The sequence below is a fragment of the Heptranchias perlo genome, chromosome 8 (assembly GCF_035084215.1).
Source record: "Heptranchias perlo isolate sHepPer1 chromosome 8, sHepPer1.hap1, whole genome shotgun sequence".
NCBI classification, from domain to species: Eukaryota; Metazoa; Chordata; class Chondrichthyes; order Hexanchiformes; family Hexanchidae; genus Heptranchias; species Heptranchias perlo.
Window position 1 is genome coordinate 3,164,292 of NC_090332.1, and position 21,705 is coordinate 3,185,996.

At 46.2% G+C, this 21,705-nt stretch overlaps 1 protein-coding gene across 1 annotated transcript; it reads left to right on the forward strand.

The window, feature by feature from the left end:
• On the forward strand, positions 1 to 5,401 carry LOC137324116 (regulator of G-protein signaling 17-like). Its single transcript, XM_067988258.1, has 2 exons — positions 1 to 231; positions 4,540 to 5,401. Exons 1-2 carry the CDS (start codon positions 1 to 3, stop codon positions 4,741 to 4,743), a joined length of 435 nt encoding a protein of 144 aa, XP_067844359.1. The 3' UTR covers positions 4,744 to 5,401.
• The last annotated feature ends 16,304 nt before the right edge of the window (positions 5,402 to 21,705 follow it).

The window sequence follows — 21,705 nt, forward strand, 5'->3', positions numbered from 1 at the left end:
ATGCCATCAATGGAGGAAATCACGTCCTGGACTCAGGGGTTTGATAAGGTGATGCGAACTGAAACCGGCAGGACCATTTTCCGAGAGTTTCTCCGGACAGAGTACAGCGAGGAGAACATGCTCTTTTGGCTAGCGTGCGAAGATTTCAAAAAGGAAAAGAACATGAAGATGGTTGAAGAAAGAGCAAGGACGATATACGAGGACTACATTTCGATACTGTCTCCAAGAGAGGTGAGAGACATCCTGCGGACAAACACAAGCCTAAGGCACCCTGATAAAATTAGAGGCTGTGCTCATTTTTTCTTCTGACACAGGTTGTATGCTGAAAAGAGGTGAGTACAGGTAAGTACTGTCAATAACTAGTACCATCAAAGATTAGTGCAGTACTCACAATATCTATTACTGTTGCCAGTTAGTACTGTTAATTAGTAGTACTGTTCAATAGTACTTTTAGTGATTTGTCTGTCAAATATAAGTACCATCAAGCTTTAGTATTGTCCATAATTAGTTACCTTAATGAGTTGTAGTGTTAATAATTGGTAGTGTTAATGAGTGCTATCAATGGTTAGAACTGTAAATGATTAGTTTGGTTTTGAACAATTTGTACTGTCAATGATTACTGTCAATAATTAATGCTGCCAATGTTTAGTGCTGCCAATAATTAGTACTATTAAAGATTAGTACTATTAATAATTATTATTGTTGCCATTAGTGCTGTTAATGAGTATACTGTTCAATAGTACTATTAGTGATTTGTCTGTCAAACATAAGTATCATCAAGCTTTAGTATTGTCCATAATTAGTTACCTTAATGAGTAGTAGTGTTAATAATTGGTAGTGTTAATAAGTGCATTCAATGGTTAGAACTGTAAATGATTAGTATTTTCAACAATTTGTACAGTCTATGATTAATACTGTCAATAATTAGTTCTACCAATGTTTAGTACTGTCAATAATTAGTACGGTTAATCAGTAGTATGTCAATGGTGAGAGTGATCCATGATTTTTTCTTTATCTCTAACTATCCATGATTAGTACTATCTATGGTTATTTCAACCAGGACTGTCAATGAGGAATACTGTCAGTGGCATGAAATGTGAATAATTAGTAGTGTCGATAGCCAACAGTGCCAGTGATTAGATCTGGCAATAATTAGGACCACCTGTGATTTGTACTGTCAATGATTGGCTCTGCCAAAGATGGAGCCTGCCAATGGATAGCACAGTAAATGATTAGCCCTGGGATTACCAATGATTAGGACCCTCTGTCATTATCAATGTCAATGATTACCCCTGTCAATGGTAAGGATTATCAGTGATTACCCCTGTCAATGGTAAGGATTATCAGTGATTACCCCTGTCAATGGTAAGGATTATCAGTAATTTACCCCTGTCAATGGTAAGGACTGATCCATTGGTCACATATGTGCTATTATTTTATTTCAGATTTTACTTTTAAAATGTTTGCATTTATAAGCTCTTATGTTTTAGCAAATATTTGGTAGAGACTGGGTACATTGAGACCAAGGAGAGAGGAGGCAATGAAAGGTGATCCCTTTATCCTGCACCACTCAAATTCATCTGCTGCAGTCAAACGGACATACACACGGAACCACAGTAAATGGAGGATGCTCTATTGGTTAGTAATTGATAGTACCGACCGTTCACAGCACTTCATTGGCAGTGCTGACCATTGACAACACTGGTCATTCATAATACTGACCATTGACAACACTGGTCATTCATAATACTGACCATTGACAACACTGGTCATTCATAATACTGACCATTGACAACACTGGTCATTCAAAATACTGAACATTGGCTGCATAAACCATTGACAGTACTGACCATTGGATGTACTGACCACCATTGACTGACCGTTGACTGCACTGACCATTGACTGTACTGACCATTGAATGCACTGACCACCATTGATAGTACTGACCATTGACTATACTGATCATTGACTGTACTGACCATTAACTGTACTGACCATTGACTGTACTGACCATTAACTATACTGACCACCATTGACTGTGCTGACCATTGACTGTACTGACCATTGACTGTGCTGACCATTGACTGTACTGACCATTGACTGCACTGACCACCTTGATTGTACTGACCATTGACTGTCCTGTCCACCATTGACTGTACTGACCATTGACTGTACTGACTATTGACTGACCTGACCATCATTGACTGTACTGACCATTGACTATACTGACCATTGACTGTACTGACCACCATTGTTTGTACTGACCATTGACTATACTGACCACCATTGACTGTGCTGACCATTAACTGTACTGACCATTGACTGCACTGACCATCATTGATTGTACTGACCATTGACTGTCCTGACCACCATTGACTGTCCTGACCACCATAGACTGTCCTGACCATCATTGACTGTACTGACCATTGACTGTACTGACCACCATTGACCATACTAACCATTGACTGTACTGACCATACTGACCATTGACTGTACTGACCACCATTGACCATACTGACCATTGACCATACTGACCATTGACCATACTGACCATTGGCTGTACTGACCATCGACTGTACTGACCATTGACAGCAACAACCACCCTTGACTGTACTGACCACCATTGACTGTACTGACTATTGACTGTACTGACCATCATTGACTGTACTGACCACCATTGACTGTACTGACCATTGACGCTACTGACCATTGGATGCACTGACCATCGACTGTACTAACCATTGACTGTACTAACCATTGACTGTACTGACTACCATTGATTATACTGACCATCATTGACTGTACTGACCACCATTGACTGTACTGACCATTGACTGCACTGACTATTAACTGTACTGACCATCATTGACTGTACTGACCGCCATTGACTGTACTGACCATTAACTGTACTAACCACCATTGACTGTACTGACCATTGACTGTACTGACCATTAACTGTACTGACCATTAACTGTACTGACCATTGATGGTATTGACCATTGACTGTACTGACCACCATTGACTGTACTGACCATTAACTGTACTAACCACCATTGACTGTACTGACCATTGACTGTACTGACCATTAACTGTACTAACCACCATTGACTGTACTGACCATTGACTGTACTGACCATTGATGGTATTGACCATTGACTGCACTGAACACCATTAATTGTACTGACCATTGACTGTACTAACCATCATTGACTGTACTGACCATCATTGACTGTACTGACCATTGACATAATGGATCACCATTGTCTATACTGACCATTGACTGCACTGACCATTGACTGCACTGACCATTGACTGTACTGACCACCATTGACTGCACTGACCATTGTCTCTACTGACCATTGACTGTACTGACCACCATTGACTGTACTGACCATTGACTGTGCTGACCATCATTGTCTGTACTGACCATTGGATGTACTGACTACCATTGATTGTACTGACCATTGACTGTACTGATCACCATTCACTGTACTGACCATTAACTGTACTGACCGTTGACTGCACTGACCACCATTGACTATATTGACCATCGACTTTACTGACCACCATTGACTGCACTGACCGCCATTGAATCTACTGACCATTGACTGCACTGACCATTGACTGCAATGACCACCATTGACTGTACTGACCATTAAATGTACTGACCTTCATTGATTGTACTAATCACCATTAACTGTAGTGACCATTGCCATCGCTAACATGTACTTCCACTCCATTGACAGCACTGACCATTGACAACAGTGATCATTAATACTACTGAGCATTGGTTATGTTGACTATTGGCAATGCTGACCATTGACAACATTGACCATTAACAGCACTGACCTTTGGCAGCACTGAATAGGACTGATCATGAGTAGCTCTGCCCAGTAACAGTACTGACCAGTGACATCATTGACAGTTGACACCACTTACCACTGACAAAATTGACCATTAACCTAACTGACCATTAAGAGTATTGACCTTTGGTAATAGTGTCCTTTGGTGATGGTGACCATTGATAATACTGACCGTTACAGTCAGGTGATGAAGTACAGATCCCAGACTGGATCCAGGCGCTTCCTGCTCTGAATGGATCAGTTCCATCTTTGAAGGCTGATTTTGACAACTGGGCCATCGAGGGCACTCGGGATCAAATGCTGCCTGAGGCGGTAACGATTAACGGGCATAAATCAGCCTCGCTTCTCAACGGTGACCTGCGACCTCTGCTGGGAAGCTCGCACATGTGTGGGTGAGGATGGCGATGCCCCTTTGGTTGAATATCCTACCATAGTCATTGTTTAGGCTCGGACATGATAAATAGTCCATTAGGACGAGGTAACGGAGGGTATCAGTGCCTGCAGATCTTTCACGGTCTTTAGGAAAGTGGTGGTTATGGATGGTTGGCCCCCTTGAGTGGGCCAAAATGAAACGTAGAGCTCACGTCAGTTAAGTGCAAGTTGCTGAACAGCCTTGAGTGAGATTGTATAATAGTGAAATGTGCACTTCAGTTATTTCTCTTTGTGCTGTTTGCAGGTGAGTCTTGACTCTCGTGTGCGAGAAATAGTCAACAGGAACTTGCTGAATCCAAATGCTCTTATGTTTGAGGACGCCCAGCTTCAGATATACAGCCTAATGCACAGAGACTCCTTTCCTAGGTTCTTGAACTCGGAGATGTACAAGTCCCTCGTTGAAAAGCCGCAGACTCCCCCTGACACTACTCCTCTTACTGAAAGCTAATCTTGGACTCCCTGCAAAGGAAAAGATCGGTGGAATTTGGACACAGCCACGCACACGCACACATGTACACAATCACATATATGTACACAATCGCATACATGTACACAATCGCATACATGTGCACACATACACATGCACACAAACGTGTGCACATATATACGTGCACATACACATGTACTCATGTACACATGCAGCCACATACACACGTGTGCACATTTACACATGCAGATGTGTGCACATTTACACATACACATGCACAGGTGTGCACATTTACACGTACACACATGCACATATACACTCACACACAGCGTGCATACATGAAAGCACATTCACGTGAATATGCACACACCTGTACAAATACATGCATGCACACCTGTAAACATGTGCATTCTCACAAACACGTGCACTTACAGGTGCTGACACACCTGTGCATACATACCTGATCATGTTTGCACACACACCAACGGTGATAATAATGATTTAAACAATGAGATGCAGCGTAAAGACCTGAAGCTGGGTTCCTGGGGAACTCCACTATAGCTTTACTCAGGGTGTAGTGACAAATTGACTATTGAGCTCATTTAAAAATATATATATATATATATATATATCGGTTGGAATTAAACTTTTCCTCACTGCCTCAGTTAGAAATACAAAAAAAATGCCAACCATGTTTGTTCTTTAATAAAAAAGAAAATATTTTTTTTTTGCCAAGATTCAACTGTTGTCCCCCACAGCAGCAAAGTGAGCAGCTCGTGATTGGGTCGAATAGGTGAACAGATGCCTGCGGCGCGCCAAAAGGGGCAAGTTGCTCAACCCGATCGAGCAAGCCGACTTTAAGAGGGGCACGTGTGGCAAAAGTCACGCGTGCTACACCCCTCCGCCTGCTTTCTCTCCGGGAGATGGGGGGGGGAGCCTTGAGCAGTGGGTGCGGGGGAGCGCTGCGGTGAGGGGGACAACCAGTGCCCCTAAAATATATTAACGTGGCACCTAGCTACGAAGGCGGGATTGTAAACCAAAACCTCGCCTCTGCGAAAGATACCGCAGTCTGACGGTGACCCAGCGACCACACCTCGAAAGTACTTCATCGGCTGTGTGGTTCTGGGGTCGTGAAGGAGCGATAAGAAATCCAAGTCTTTTCTTTATAGCTGTCGGCAGGATTTCATGAATTTTAATAAGCACAAAAAAATTAAAACGTAGAGTTTTTTTGGGGGGGGGGTGGGGGTGGATGCAAGTTTTCAGTGTCAGTAATTCTGATCGTTTTGAGAGATACAGGAGCGTATTTATTTATCTTAAAAGAGACCTTGCAAAAAAATATATATAATTAGCGAGTAAAAGCTGAGGAATCTCCGTTGGTGTTTTTTATTTGGTGAGTGAATGTTTAGTGTGTCCCTCTGACATTCCCCTCGCCATTCTTTCAGCGCAGCCGGTAACCCGTTTAATTTTAACGGAGTGAACAGTGACACCACTTTGTCAGACAATGGGTGGGAGGCGGGTGGGAACTTGTGGTTTTAATTTGCTCATAAACTGCAGCAGGCAGGGTCTCTCGAGTGCAGCAGGGTGATTTCTCCAGCAAAACGCAACGAGTGGACGGTCGTTACATTGTACAAATTACGTGCGTAAAATCGATCCCAGTCACTTCCAGCAGTGGGGGCTTCGGGCGTGATTGACGGGGGAATTACCCAATCATCTCCAATCTGACTGGACTGGTGGTGTCACTAGATGCTGCCGTTTAGGGTTAATGCAGCCACTGAAAGGGAGGACAGAGGGCGATCGTAGGATGCACTAAATCACTACTGTCGCCAGGGGAAATTTCTAGGCTAAAATGTTCTGCTTGATCGTTGATTAAAATCTGTATGTAATTTCCACAGTTTTTTTTATAATAAAAAGTATATGGATTTATATGTATCTAAAACCAAGTGAGCTTTGGGCAGACAGCACATGGGGTTGGAGCTGCATTTTCTAGTCTGGGTAGCGTCCTGTCGTACTTCCACCAATTCCCACAGAAGGAGCATCTCCTTCTTTTGTCTAAGAATCGTCGCCGGGTGCTTACAGATCGGGCAGGGTACGCTAGCTGTGAGTTCAAATCTTGCCCCTGTGGCGAGCTTATGAAATTGAATTCGGTAAACCTGGTAACCTGTGGGCCGGCACCAGATAGAAGTGATCGAGAAAAGCTGTCAGACTTTCATTTAAAGATCCCGAATGGACCCTTCAGGAGAAGGGGAACCTGCCTCCCCCTTTCCCGGTCTGGCCTACACGTGACTCCAGTCCCACATTGTGTGGTTGACTCTTAATGCCCTCAGGGCAACTAAGGGATGGGCAATAAATACTGCCGTTGCCAGTGAAACCAACATCCCAAGAACAAATAAATATTTTTTAAAAAAGAGATCTCTTTAACATCTCAATTTGAATGTACTTGTGTGTTTCTGTGCGTGAAAATGGCTGGTGCCTACTGCATGCAGTACCTGTTAAATCACCCGATAAAGAGATCTGGCTTTGGTTGAATTGTGGGTCAGCTCTTCAAGAGGGAGCCTGAAAGAGCACAAACGGGAATTATGACTGACGTTAGAGATTAAAATAAATATGAAGGCCTTGGGTTTGGATTTCAGGCCTGTGCAGGGTTCATAAGTTTCAGTCAGAGCTGTGGTAGGGTTGTCATAGTTCTCTTTAGTGTCCTGGGCCAGGGAGGACAAACTCAGTTAGGGTCTCCCTCCCACTCCCAACCCCCTCTCCCCCAATCCCTCCCTCCTGGTCCAATGGCACGGTCCGGAAGCGCGTGGACATTGGACGAGGGCAGGATCGAGCTCAAGTCATGACGATCCCGGTCCCACCACCATCGAACGGCCCACTGACACTTGAGGTCAGAGGTCACACACGCGAAAAAAATGGCTACTTGGATAGGGTAGCAAAGTGGGACGGTCGCCCATACAACCGCGCCCCGGTGGAAAGACCCCCCACTTCGGGAGAAGGGGAGTGGAGGAAAAAAAACAAACCCCAATCTGAAATAAAACCGGAAAATGCCAGAAATCCACAGTGGGTGCAAGAGCCTCCAAAAAAAGACAAGGCCAGAAAACATTTCAGATAAAGACCCTTCTTCAGATCTCTAAGGAAAGATTGACCTATCTCAGATGATTAAGGTCAATGGCCTGTCTTTTTTTTTTGTAACTATTCCATTAATGGTTTTTTTTTGTTCATTCTGTGGACACTGACGGCATTTTGAGGAGGGCAGGGAGCAATTAGCTTGTCGGCAAAGGAGGGAACTGTCATTTGCAGAGACTCATGGGGGAAGGTTCCCTCCGTTTCCTCAATGTGGCAAAATAAGCGCGAGTGCAACAAGGAGGGAAGAGGAGAAATCTCACAACACGATTACCCACAAAATGCTTCCAAGTCAACCATGTCCACATCATTCCAACTCCGACCCTGCACAACCGAATAACCATCCCCCATCCAACTTAGTTCCGTCTTCAGTACTTGCTGTTTTAAGAGTAGACACAAGAGGGATTAATGTCATCCGGTCATACACTGCCGAACACATCCTTGTGTAGTACTTTATCTGACATCTTAGCACTGGCTTTTAACCACTTTAAGCACTCAAGGGAATTTTACAAAAGCCCGCGTAAGAGCAGTACATTGCTGAAGGAAGATTAAACCCTTCTTGTGTTCATTTTTTATTTAGTGAGCGCTGGTGACCGCATTGGGGTAGGGTACCCCTGAGGAGGGGAAATGGTTATTCAGTCACACAGTGCAGTGACACTGGAACACTTCTGGGGTAATCATTGGGGGACATTGTGCCCGAAATGAACAGAACAGAAGGAATCATCATTGTAAGGCGGGAAGTAAAGAACAGAACGACTGGAAATCCAACAGAAAATGCCCAAAGTACAAAGAGTAAAAAACACATTAGCATTTGGGGGTGGAGGGGGGGGAACGAGCCTTCCTCAATTAGCTCCCCCCGAAACGTTGTTTTATGTCCCGCCCCCTCCCCCGACCTTTCAGTAATTGCCTGACCTGCACTTTGTGTTGTTCGCCTCATAATTCTAACCACCTCCCGTTAATTAGATTTATTTTCACCTCTTTCTTTGTAAAAACAAAAGATGTCCTTACACTGCAACTCGCTTTAGATTATTGTTTAATTTTAAACTCGAACCGATAGCTTTAAAGCTCCGTGGGGTCCCTTTGAATCTTGAACTATCTCTTGTGGCCTTACAAGAGGCTACACTTGTCCTGCTGTTCCCCCTCCCCCCTCCCCCCTCGCCTCTACACCCTCCCCCCACACCCTCCCCCCTACACCCTCCCCCCTCCCCTACCCCATCACCCTACCCCCACAATTAGACACTCCCTGACATACTGCAATGTCGTAAAGCGAAAATTTATAGGGACACTACGATCATTTCTTAATTCAAAAGTATTCACCCATGAACTAAAAGCTATATATATATAAATATAGAAAAGTATATTTGAAACAAAAATAAATTATGATCTTGACAGATATTTTTAGTTCAGTACGAAATGCACCTGCGATCTTCAAGGGGCTGGTATTAAAGGTGAGGTTAAAGTGACCCCTTGGGGTGAGAGGGGGTTTGCAGGAGAGGAGGGGGGAGAGGGGCGGGGAGGACAGGAGAGGAGCTGGAGGACAGGAGAAGAGAGGGGAGGGGAGGAGAGAGAAGAGGAGGGGAGAGGAGAGGAGAGGGGAGGGGAGGAGAGAAGAGAGGGGAGGGGAGGAGAGGAGGGAGGGGAGGAGAGAGAAGAGGAGGGGAGATGAGAGGGGAGGGGAGGAGAGGAGGGAGGGGGAGAGAGAAGAGAGGGGAGGGGAGGAGAGAGAAGAGGGGAGGGGAGGAGAGAGAAGGGGAGGGGAGAGGAGAGGAGAGGAGGGAAGAGAGAAGAGAGGGGAGGAGAGGAGGGAAGAGAGAAGGGAGGGGAGGAGAGGAGGGAAGAGAAGAGAGAAGAGAGGGGGTGGTAGGTGATTGGCGATTTGCTTTTTAATGATGGTAAGTTTGAAGTCCCCGCCCTCCCCTCACTGTTTTGGATTTATTGCCTCTGAAGACTCTCTTGTCACTTTAGGTCCTGCTGGATTTCTCGATGTGAGCGTGTAGATGTTTTTAGGGAAAGTGAGAAGGGGGTTGAGGGAAGGAAAGGGGCGGGGGGCGGGGGGAGAGAGGGATACGGTCTCCTTTATTTAAAGGGACAGCGCAGTCTCACTTTGCATGCTTTCTATGAATTGTCGCTGTTTGTTTTGTACAACAGGGACTGTGCATTCCTATGTAGCAGCCTCTGCTGAGAGAGAGAGAAATGGTATCAAAGTCAATGCCAATTCAGAGCTTTATGACAAATGCAATGTTGGTGAAAACAAACTTAAAATGGTCTTTAATTTAAAACAAATTTTTACTTCAGAGAAAAAAGAGCAAGGAAACGAAGCAGGATTGTAGGTGGGAGAGCTCCTGGGGACCAATTTATCTCATTCTAACCTCTGCACAGCTTAAAAATACAAACTTGTTTTTTAAAAAAGGGCTTAACTGTCATTAAAGGGGAGGTTAGCGATGGCTTCTTAAAGGGGAAGGTAACTCCTGGGATCAGAACTGGCAATTAAGGCGTCTTCAAAAGGAAAGTAATTCTCAGGGTCACTACACCCCTTGATGGGTTCTTAAAGGGGAGACTAACTCTGGAGGGCGGGTATGGTCACTGATGCGTCCTTAAAGGGGAAGGTGACTCTAAGGATCAGCGCTGTCAGTTATAAGTGAATTCCTTCTGGATCTTGAACTACTTTTGAACATTCCTTATCTTGGTAGACAGGGTTCCTTCTGACTCCTGTATACTAACAGCCAGCTGACAGAATACAGTGGGAGTTGTAACACGATGGGGCGGGGGAGGAGGAAGAAAGGTCTATTTTTTTTTTCTTTTAAACACAAGAGTGGCAGAAGGTGAATGGATACCTGGCAACTCTGACACGACCCCTGCATCTTCAGGCAGGCGACTGCAAAACGCCCACTTCAAAACCCCGCTGATCCCCTGGCCTGCCACGGGAGATGCCGTCAAAGTAGTGGAGGGTTACGGGGTTAGACCGAAGACTCTTAACATTTTTAGTTACAGCTCTCTGAAGGGGTAAAAAAAGAAATTCAAAAACCAGCAGGGCTCAGATTGTGTGAGTATTTTCATGCAGCACACTGAATGGGGTTGCCAACTCCGGTTGGGTGCATTCCTGGAGGTTTAATCACATGACCTCCCAACCGCCCCGCCCAATCAAACTGCCCTTTTTTTCCCCATCTCCTCTATTTTTATAACGAATGAAAGTGTTCAAAGAAAATGAGAGAAACACTTTTTTTTTCAATGCCCCTATGATTTGCCTCCCGTGTCCGGGGGATTAATCTTTAATTCCAGGAGACACCGGGCCAACCCTGGAGGGTTAACAGCCCTAGGACGGAATAATGGTATATTCCAGTTCCGTCTCAGACCATCTCGGTGCTGGCATCGTTTAATATTGAGATCCTCGGTACCATCTTGAGGCAGGAGTAGGAACCTGCCTCCTTAAAGGGGGCTTCACCTCTCCGCAGCAGTGTCTTCGAACTCCCAACTGTGGAGGGAGGAGATGTGTCCTCCACAGCTCCTTCATTGATACACTACATCTGACAGGGCGAGCACTGGAGGTGGAGTCTCCCTCTGATCTCTACTCATAGCGAGATTGCAAGAATTCCCCCTAGACACGTTTTGAGATTTCGCAGCGACTAGTGAAGGGAGAAAAAAAATCTTCCCCCGCCGACATTTTTGTTCCAACAAATACAAATAACCGTGATGACGGGCGGGACGTGATGATGTCACCACGTCCCGAGCTGCGCCATTGCTCGCACCCTCGAGTGAAAATGACATCTCGCGTTTATATTGCATCACACACGTGTAAAAGTGTCCAGCGGCACTTCATGCGGGGGGAGTGGGAGACCAGAGAAATTAGAGGGGCACACGAGCGCAAAAAGGGGAGGGATAGAAGGCTTTCGAAGGAAGGGAGGGAGAGACAAAGAGCGGGACAGAGTGCTTAGAGAAAGAGTTCAAAAGGGCCGTGTCGCAGGGGCTGAAAGATTGGTCATTGATGGTGGGTGGGGGAGAGTGGGGATGGGAGGCAGAATCCAGGGTCAGAGAAGTGGGGGAGTATGGGGAACAAGATTTGCCGAGGGTGGAGGGAACAAGCTGTAATTGGACATGCAGTGGGTACAGGAACGAGATATAATCCAGAGTCAGAGGATACAGGGAACGAGATATAATCCAGAGTCAGAGGGTGTGGGGAACGAGATATAATCCAGAGTCAGAGGGTGTGGGGAACGAGATATAATCCAGAGTCAGAGGGTGTGGGGAACGAGATATAATCCAGAGTCAGAGGGTGTGGGGAACGAGATATAATCCAGAGGCAGAGGGTGTGGGGAACAAGATATAATCCAGAGTCAGAGGATACAGGGAACGAGATATAATCCAGAGTCAGAGGGTGTGGGGAACGAGATATAATCCAGAGTCAGAGGATACAGGGAACGAGATATAATCCAGAGTCAGAGAGTGTGGGGAACGAGATATAATCCAGAGTCAGAGGGTGTGGGGAACGAGATATAATCCAGAGTCAGAGGGTGTGGGGAACGAGATATAATCCAGAGTCAGAGGGTGTGGGGAACGAGATATAATCCAGAGTCAGAGGGTGCAGGGAACGAGATATAATCCAGAGTCAGAGGGTGCGGGGAGTGAGATATAATCCAGAGTCAGAGGGTGCAGGGAGTGAGATATAATCCAGAGTCAGAGGGTACGGGGAACGAGATATAATCCAGAGTCAGAGGGTGCGGGGAGTGAGATATAATCCAGAGTCAGAGGATACAGGGAACGAGATATAATCCAGAGTCAGAGGGTGCGGGGAACGAGATATAATCCAGGGTCAGAGGGTGCAGGGAGTGAGATATAATCCAGAGTCAGAGGGTGCGGGGAATGAGATATAATCCAGGGTCAGAGGGTGCAGGGAGTGAGATATAATCCAGAGTCAGAGGGTACGGGGAACGAGATATAATCCAGAGTCAGAGGGTGCAGGGAGTGAGATATAATCCAGAGTCAGAGGGTGCGGGGAGTGAGATATAATCCAGAGTCAGAGGGTACGGGGAACGAGATATAATCCAGGGTCAGAGGGTGCAGGGAGTGAGATATAATCCAGAGTCAGAGGGTGCGGGGAATGAGATATAATCCAGGGTCAGAGGGTACGGGGAACGAGATCTGGGGGCAGGGCAGGACTAAACTTTATTCGCGGGGCCTGGAAGAGCATTCCTTCTCCTCCTGACCCCACAAGGAAAGTGAAAAAAAAAGGTTCTCTTTGGGCCTCATCCCCGCTCAGGCCAGTGGGTAAAATAATAGTCGGGGCCCGAAAGACATCATTAGACCCCGATCTGTATATTTAAAGAAGGCCTCGGGCGGGTGTTCCTGCCGCCCGCTCAGACCAGCAGGTTAAAATTGATGACTGTAGAGAAGGGGGCCGGGGAAAGTCATTCCGCAGATATTAACTGGCCGAGGGAAGCAGGGCAGGGTTAAAATCAGCCCCTGGCTGTGCGGAGTACGTGGGAGCGGAGCAGTAAACCGGAGTCGGACGTGTGAAGATTCACAGCTGGATTAGATCCCTGCAAAACAACTTCTCGACCCCAGTGCTAGCCGGGAGCGAAAGAAATCCCCCAAATAAAACTTGCCACTGTGTAGATGGTTTGATGGGATTAAATTGATGCTGGGAAGACTGGAATGAGCTTTGCCGTTATTTCTGTGCAAATAGGAATTTGTTGCTTTCCTTTTGATCAGAGTCTTCTTTATTCTTCATTGATGGTTTGCCACTACCTTGTGCCTACATTTGATTCGTTTATTTTGACGATTTATTTTTCCCCTCTTTCTTTTACGTTAGATTTGAATTTTTAGACGAAACCGCACGCTTTAATTACAACCAGCCATTGCTGTATGTATTTAGATTATATATAAGGCAAAAAAAAATAATCACGGTTGTTTGTGTCACTGAATTCACTTTAAGAGAATAAAGTAGCATGTCACGTCTCGTACTAGTTTTTCTAACTCCTCCGAGGAATTCAGGAAACACGATTTTAAAAGGGCTATTTCTCATTTCCCTATGCAAAGATGTGTTGCGGTTGTGATGTCTGATAGTGTACAATTTGAGGAGTCGTGTAGACACTATTAAAGAGATGTGTAGAGTTTACACATGGAGGGGCTGACCATTCAGCCCTTTCTAAGTTAATACTGTATTTCCGCCAATGTGATAGTGAGTTTTAGAAGTAATGATTTTCATACATACATATATATATATATATATGGAGAGAGAGCATTAAATATGTTTGAATGAAATCTTCTCTGAAATGTTACTGTGTTTTAAAGGAGGGGACAATAATACGTACCTCTTGTAGACGCAATTCTCTGCTGTACAAATGTCTCCATCTGTTTTGAAGAGCTGAAAATGTTTACAGTTAATGGCTTACTAGATGGAGGTGGGTTTTGGTTAATAAATTCAGGGTTTCTCCTGATGCGAGATCCTGATACGTAGGAGATTCAAGGGGCTTTTTGCCTCTTCTCATGTCCCGATCTTGGGGAGAAGGGCCGTCAGTTCCCCCCTCCTCCCCATTTAGATTAAAGCCCCCGTAGCCCCGCTCGGGTCTGCGGAGTCCCGGCTGGAAAGAATCGTGCGATTGGCTCCCCCCTCGCCTGCTTCGCCCTCCTCTCCCCTCCTCACCCCAAACTCCCGCTACAAGATGATTGATTCGGCCGCTCGACTGCGTCGCCCACATTTTCAGCGGGGCTGCGATGGCTTTGGTTCCCTGCAGGTCGGGCCTTTTTTTTTTTAATACTCGGGAGGTGAAGGGGCTGATGGAGAGGGAGCTGTTCAGCTGTTGTAGGCTGCACTCCTCCCGTGTAAAGGCTCCTGCGGGTTAACGTGCTTGGACTCAAGGAGCGCTGGGGTTCTCTCTCAGTTTCCTCTTGTTTGGCGTGTAGGTGCGCGAGTTGTGTGGAATACACAATGCCATTATATTTAGCTTAATCTTGATTGTAACTGAAACTCCCTCTCCCAAAAAGCTGTCGAGGCTGGGGGGTCAATTGAAAATTTCAAAAACTGAGATTGAAAGATTTTCGTTCGGCAAGGGTGTTAAGGGTTACAGAACCAAGGCAGGTAGATGGAGTTAAGATACAGATCAGCCACAATCTCATTGAATGGCGGAACAGGCTCGAGGGGCTGAATGGCCTCCTCCTGCTACTATGTTCCTAAGCGAGGGACTGGTTTCTAATCTGCACGAACTGTGTTATCCTCTGCTGGTCTTCTTTTCTATGGAGGAACCGAGTTGAAGGGCCGAGGCCCACAGTGCAAGTCACAATCAAGGTTCAAAGGAGCAGGGGTGGAGGCTGGTGGGACGGCTCCCTGTCGTCGGCTGTAGTCAGCCTCGGTGCCCCTGGGACAACTCAGTCCCTCGATCGATACCCAGTGGAACCCAGGGGGAAAGTGCATGGACGTTGGGTAGGAGGCAACATTGAGCTCTGCTGTGATGCTTCCCATAGTTGAATTTCCTACTGCCACTCACTGTTCTAGGCTCACATATGATGAGTGGCCACGTGGGTGAGGACCTCCAGCACAAGTCGGCCCATTCAGGAGAAGAGTAGATGGAAAAAAGGGTTAAATGAAATAAAGTAGGCAAGATGAGAGAAATCAGTAGCAGCGGCTGGGAGGTGCGGGCGTGGGTTTTAATGCCAGAGTTCAGAACACCAAATTTGAAAAACACAGGAAGCAAGATGAGGTGACACAAGAATAGTGATTAGGGGTTAAAAGAGCTCAGGTTTAAAAGCCTGTGGTCTGCAGGAGGAAAGGGAAACTAAGGGAGGTAGAGAGTCCCACAGTTTTCAGGTCCCGGGAAAGAAGGGGTTAGAGTAAGAGAAGGAGCGATGAGTCTTAATTTCTGCACAGTGAGGGTGCAGGGAGGTCTGTAATGTAAGAACACCTTCCCATATTCACACAGGTCTGAACCCTGTACCTGAACTCTTCCCCCCACCCCTCCCCCAATATTTTACATTTTATTTACGTGGTAACAACCAGCCACTCCTTACTGTGCCCACTGGGTACATCTTACAGTGCCCACCATCTTACAGTGCCCACCATCTTACAGTGCCCACCAGGTACATCTTACAGTGCCCACCATCTTACAGTGCCCACCATCTTACAGTGCCCACCATCTTACAGTGCCCACCAGGTACATCTTACAGTGCCCACCGGGTACATCTTACAGTGCCCACTGGGTACATCTTACAGTGCCCACCATCTTACAGTGCCCACCATCTTACAGTGCCCACCATCTTACAGTGCCCACCATCTTACAGTGCCCACCGGGTACATCTTACAGTGCCCACCATCTTACAGTGCCCACCATCTTACAGTGCCCATCGGGTACATCTTACAGTGCCCACTGGGTACATCTTACAGTGCCCACCATCTTACAGTGCCCACCATCTTACAGTGCCCACCAGGTACATCTTACAGTGCCCACCATCTTACAGTGCCCACCATCTTACAGTGCCCACCATCTTACAGTGCCCACCGGGTACATCTTACAGTGCCCACCATCTTACAGTGCCCACCATCTTACAGTGCCCACCGGGTACATCTTACAGTGCCCACTGGGTACATCTTACAGTGCCCACCATCTTACAGTGCCCACCATCTTACAGTGCCCACCAGGTACATCTTACAGTGCCCACCATCTTACAGTGCCCACCATCTTACAGTGCCCACCATCTTACAGTGCCCACCGGGTACATCTTACAGTGCCCACTGGGTACATCTTACAGTGCCCACCATCTTACAGTGCCCAACATCTTACAGTGCCCACCGGGTACATGTTAGAGTGCGTACCAGGTACACTTTACTGTACCCAAAAGGTACACCTTACAATGTCCACCAGATACACCTTACTGTGCCCACTAGGTACATCTTACAGTTGCTATTTTCCAAGGATTGGGGAGGGAAGGAGGATCCAAACTGACCCAAGAAGGTGGTGGGGTGGGGGTGGGGGGTGTCTCTGTCATTTCTGCATCAACCATATTTGTTTTCTGAGAGGGGGGGCGAGCATGGAGATAGTCCATGGGCTAGGTGTGACTCGTCAAGTAGAGAAGCAACAATCACTACTACAAAATGACACCAATCTCCATGAGACTTGTGCTGGACACCTTGCAGAGACTCTGGCCCTTTAATGATTAAAGGGACACCACTTTTGCTTAAATGGCAGACACTGTAATTTCCTGCAAACGTGTTTGCTTGTTCGTTGCTAATACTGCACGCTGTGATTTCAGCTCCTCAGATCCAAGAGGGAGTTTTCTCTTCATTGAGAAGCCCAGGCGGAGGATCGAGGCCCGTAGAGCGGGCGGGCAGGCTGGAGGGACACCACCAAGGTTGGAAAGGCCAGGTCAGACCACGGGCACAACCGGGAAGCAGCTAACTCCCAGCTTGGGCTTTGAAAGAATGTGGATTTTAGGAGGGAAGGAAAGAGACTGAGGAAGGTTGGGAGTTCCTGCAGATTTGGGGTCCAGGGAAAGAGCAGGAGACTGTGAGATGAGCCTCAGCACAGTGAGGATGAAGTGAGGAAGAAGATTGGAGATTTTGAAGTATGTGTTGGGGGTGGGAGGAAGAAACTCTCTCCAGTTGTAGAACACCAAAAAAATGTCCCTACAAATCTCAGAATTCATTGGTTCACCTCCCCGTCCTCTTCTTAACATTTTGGATCTCCCTTCACAAACTGAGGGACTCTACAGAGAAACCCTGAAAGCAAGGTTTGAGAGCAGGCAGGTTGTCAATCCAAACCAGGAAAGAGTGGGCACTTCTGTGCCCATTGTGAATGCCGCCTTCCCTCTATGCTGCCCTCCTTCTCGAAACTGGGTTCTTTGGGACCGCGTTCCATTGGATACGGGAGCGGTTTGGCAAGTGGAATTTGTTTTTTTTTTCTTCTTCCCCTTTTGATTCGTTCCCAGAGCCCAAAGGGTGGAGGTCGGGGGGGGCATTTCTCGCGGTAAAGCAGGTCACGCACGTGGGCCCAGGCGACGAAGTTCTCCCTGGCCATACGCCATTGCTTCATCTCTCCGCACGCAGGGAGGAAGAAAAGTCTGCGAAAGAATCTTTCCCGTAAAGACAGCGTGTCCCTTTTAGGTAAAACTGGAGCTGGGATTTACATCTCGTAATGCTGACAGTGAGCAGAGGAAGGAATCCACAGCCCTGCCCCCTGGTTCAAAGGTGACCCTGACAATACCATCATGTCCCAGGGGAATGGGACTAATTGGATAGCTCTTTCAAAAGAGTCGGCACAGGCAAGATGGGCCGAATGGCCCCCTCTTTCTGTGCTGTGTGATTCTATGATTGCGGGACAGATCAGAAATGAGCAGATTTTAAATGAATTACGTTCAGAAGAAATGCCGTAATTTCTAATGCCAATTTCATTGGAAACTGACAACACATTACCTTGCTACGAGGGCAAATAATGAGCTTTTCATGTCAGTTTCATATTTTTTTTAAAAGACAAATATATATATATAAATGCCAACTTTGAAATTTACACAGGAATTTTGATTCATGGAAAAATAAAAATCTATTTATAACTGTTGGAATAAATTCTTTGTCGTCTGTCAAAATGATTTAATTGTAAGCAAAAAAAAGAATATTCTGATTTTTAATAAATACAGAGAACGATGCTATGGATTTATTTTTTTGCCTGCTGATAATTCAGATACAAGGCTGTCTCCTAATGTATGATCTTTGCCAATTTTCGATGTAACATTAAACATCATGTAAATAAAATGCTTGTTGAAAAAAAGTTGGTTCCTGGTCATTTTGGATTAAGAGAGGAGAATTATATTTAGTATAATACTCACATTTATTTAGCTCTTGATAACACTGAAACATCCCAGTGCACTGACCATTGCTATGTAGGCAAACACGGCAGCCATTTTGTATCGGTGACGTCCCACAATCAAAATGGTGACTGATTCTCTTGCAATTCTTTATTATTGATGGCTTCAGTGGAGAGGGGAATGTTGAAGGTCAACTCCCTGATCTTATTTAAATATAACCACAGAAACTTTAACAGGCAGGCGGTACCTTGGTTTAATATGTGATCTGAAGGACAGCACCTTTAGCAGTGCAGCACTCCCTCGGTGCTGCACTGAAATGTCAACGTAGATTATGTGGGCTCGAGTACCTGGAGTAGGGCTTGACCCCACTGCCCTCTGACGCAGAGGTGAAAGTGCTTCCTGATTTCACCTCTGATTAAGATTTAGCCCTCATGTCCTGGATTCCCCCATCAGAGGAAATAGTTTCTCTGTATCGACCCTATCGAATCCTTTATCATTTTAAAGAACTTGATTAGATCATCCCTCAAACTTCTGTACTCAGGGGAACACAAGCCAGGTTTATGCAACCTGCCCTCATAATTTAATCCTTTTAGCCCTGGTATCATTCTGGTGAATCTGCGCTGCGCCCCCTCCAAGGCCAATGTATCCTTCCTGAGATGCGGTGCCCAGATCTGAACACAGTCTCTCTAGATGGGGTCTGACCAAGGCTCTCTACAACTGAAGCATCACTTCCTCACTTTTGAATTCCAACCCCCTTGAGATAAAGGCCAACATTCCATTAGTCTTTTTGATTACTTCTTCTTCCTGTCTACTTGCTTTTAGTGATGTGTAAATGGATCCCTAAATCCCTTTGCTCCTCCACAGCTCCTCGTCTCTCCCCGTTAAGAAAATACTCTTTCTTGGGTCCAAAGTGGATGACCTCACACTTCCCCACATTGAACTCCATCTGCCCCAGTTTTGCCCACTCACCGAATCTGTCTACGCCCCTTTGTAACAAGATGATGAGAATTTTAAAATCGAGGCGTTGCCAGACCGGGAGCCAGTGTAGGTCAGCGAGCACAGGGGGTGATGGGTGAACGGGACTTGGTGCGAGTTAGGATACGGAGCAGCAGAGTTTTGGATGAGCTCAAGGTTACGGAGGGTGGAAGTTGGGAGGCCGGCCAGGAGAGCATTGGAATGGTCGAGCCTGCAGGTGATGAAAGCATGGATGAGGGTTTCGGCAGTAGATGGGCTGAGGCCGGGGCGGGGACGGGCGATGATCCAAAGTCGGCAGGAGGTGAAAGGCGGTCTTTGTGATGGAGAGAATATGGGGTTGGAAGCTCAGCTCAGGGTCAATAAATCATTTGGGCAGTGGCCTTTTTTTCTGTCAATAAGGGTTAAATTATGAGGACAGGTTGCATAGACTGGGCTTGTATTCCCTTGAATACAGCAGATTAAGGGGTGATCTAATTGAGGTGTTTAAGACAATTAAAGGATTTGATAGGGTAGATAGAGAGAAACTATTTGCTTTGGCGGGTGAGTCAAGAACAAGGGGACATAACCTTAAAATTAGAGCTAGGCCGTTCAGGGGTGATGTCAGGAAGCACTTCACACAAAGGGGAGTGGAAATCTGGAACTCTCTCCCATAAAAGGTTGTTGAGGCTGGGGGTCAATTGAAAATGTCAAAACTGAGATTGATGGATTTTTGTTGGGTAAGGGGATTAGGGGTTATGGAACCAAGGCGGGTAAATGGAGTTAAGATACAGATCAGCCATGATCTAACTGAATGGTGGAACAGACTCGAGGGGCTGAATGGCCTCCTCCTGTTCCTATGTTCCTAATAGATGGATCTTGGTCTTTATTCACCTGGCAATTTCTATGCGTCTTTTCAACTGCGATGTTAAGTGATTCCACAGTCATTTTGATGTTACATACGGTTTGCACCTCCCACTTTTAAAATAAAATGAATTTTCACTAACATGAAGCAAAGTGCACCTACAGTCTCTGGCAGTCACCCTAATGTATAGAAAAAAGTATTTTATCACAGTTACATGCTTCCGGCATTTGAAGCTGACTACATCAGGTCTGATTTCGGGTTTCCTGTTGGATGAATGTAGAATGGTTCACTGACTCTGAATATTGTCCATGATTGATGGGCGTTATCCCAAAGACTGAACAGTGCCAGGGGGCACAGCTAACACCATCACGGGAGCGCCATCTCCTCGAGGATCGTAGCGGTTCACAGAAAAGATCCACCACCACCTTCTCAGGGTAGCGAGAGACGGGCAATAAATGCCGGCCTTGCCAGTGTCACCCACTTCCCCGGAACATTTTTTTAAAGCTGAATCTTTCAACTGCACAAGCACGGCGCCACAGAGTGGCAAGTTAAAGATTTACATCCATTCATTGATGCTCTCTTTAGCTTTATATATTACAGAGACAATTCAGGTAAAATAATAGAACTGCAATACAGCTATGCAAACAAAAGCTGATACGTCTGTGGTTCTTTCAAAGTCACTTCACTGTGACTTTATTTCAGGACCCCAGTCCATCCTTAACAGACCAGTAATCAGGATTCCTGGTTTTCACCGAATAATCGAATCCCTGCTTACCATAACTTGTCTGCTGCTCTTTCTCTTTTCCCCTCCTTCCCTGACGGGCTGCTGGATTGCCCCTGCCACTTCTCGAGTCTCCACATCATCTCTTTCCAGAGGAGAGAAACTGTTGGAGAGCTCCAGGGGTAACACCACCACTACTGGCCCCCTTTCCAACAGAGACCCACCCACCCTCCTCCTCAAGATACCGGGGTCTCCTCTCCTACCCTGACCCCCAAGCGTGATCTTCTCTAATACCTCATATATGAAAACTTCTCCCTGTGTTTTTTGTGCAGTAAATCAATAAACCCAAAATAAGTGTCAAATTATAATTTTATTACATTGATCCAGGATACACTCCAGTCCCTGCGGTGCCCACTGGTCGCGGAAAGCCTCAAGCGTACCGGCAGACACCGCGTGCTCCCTCTCCAGGGCCACCCGAGTGCAGAGAATGCCGCAGAAGAGAGGCAGACAGTCGGGGCGACCGCCCCCATGGGCCGCATCC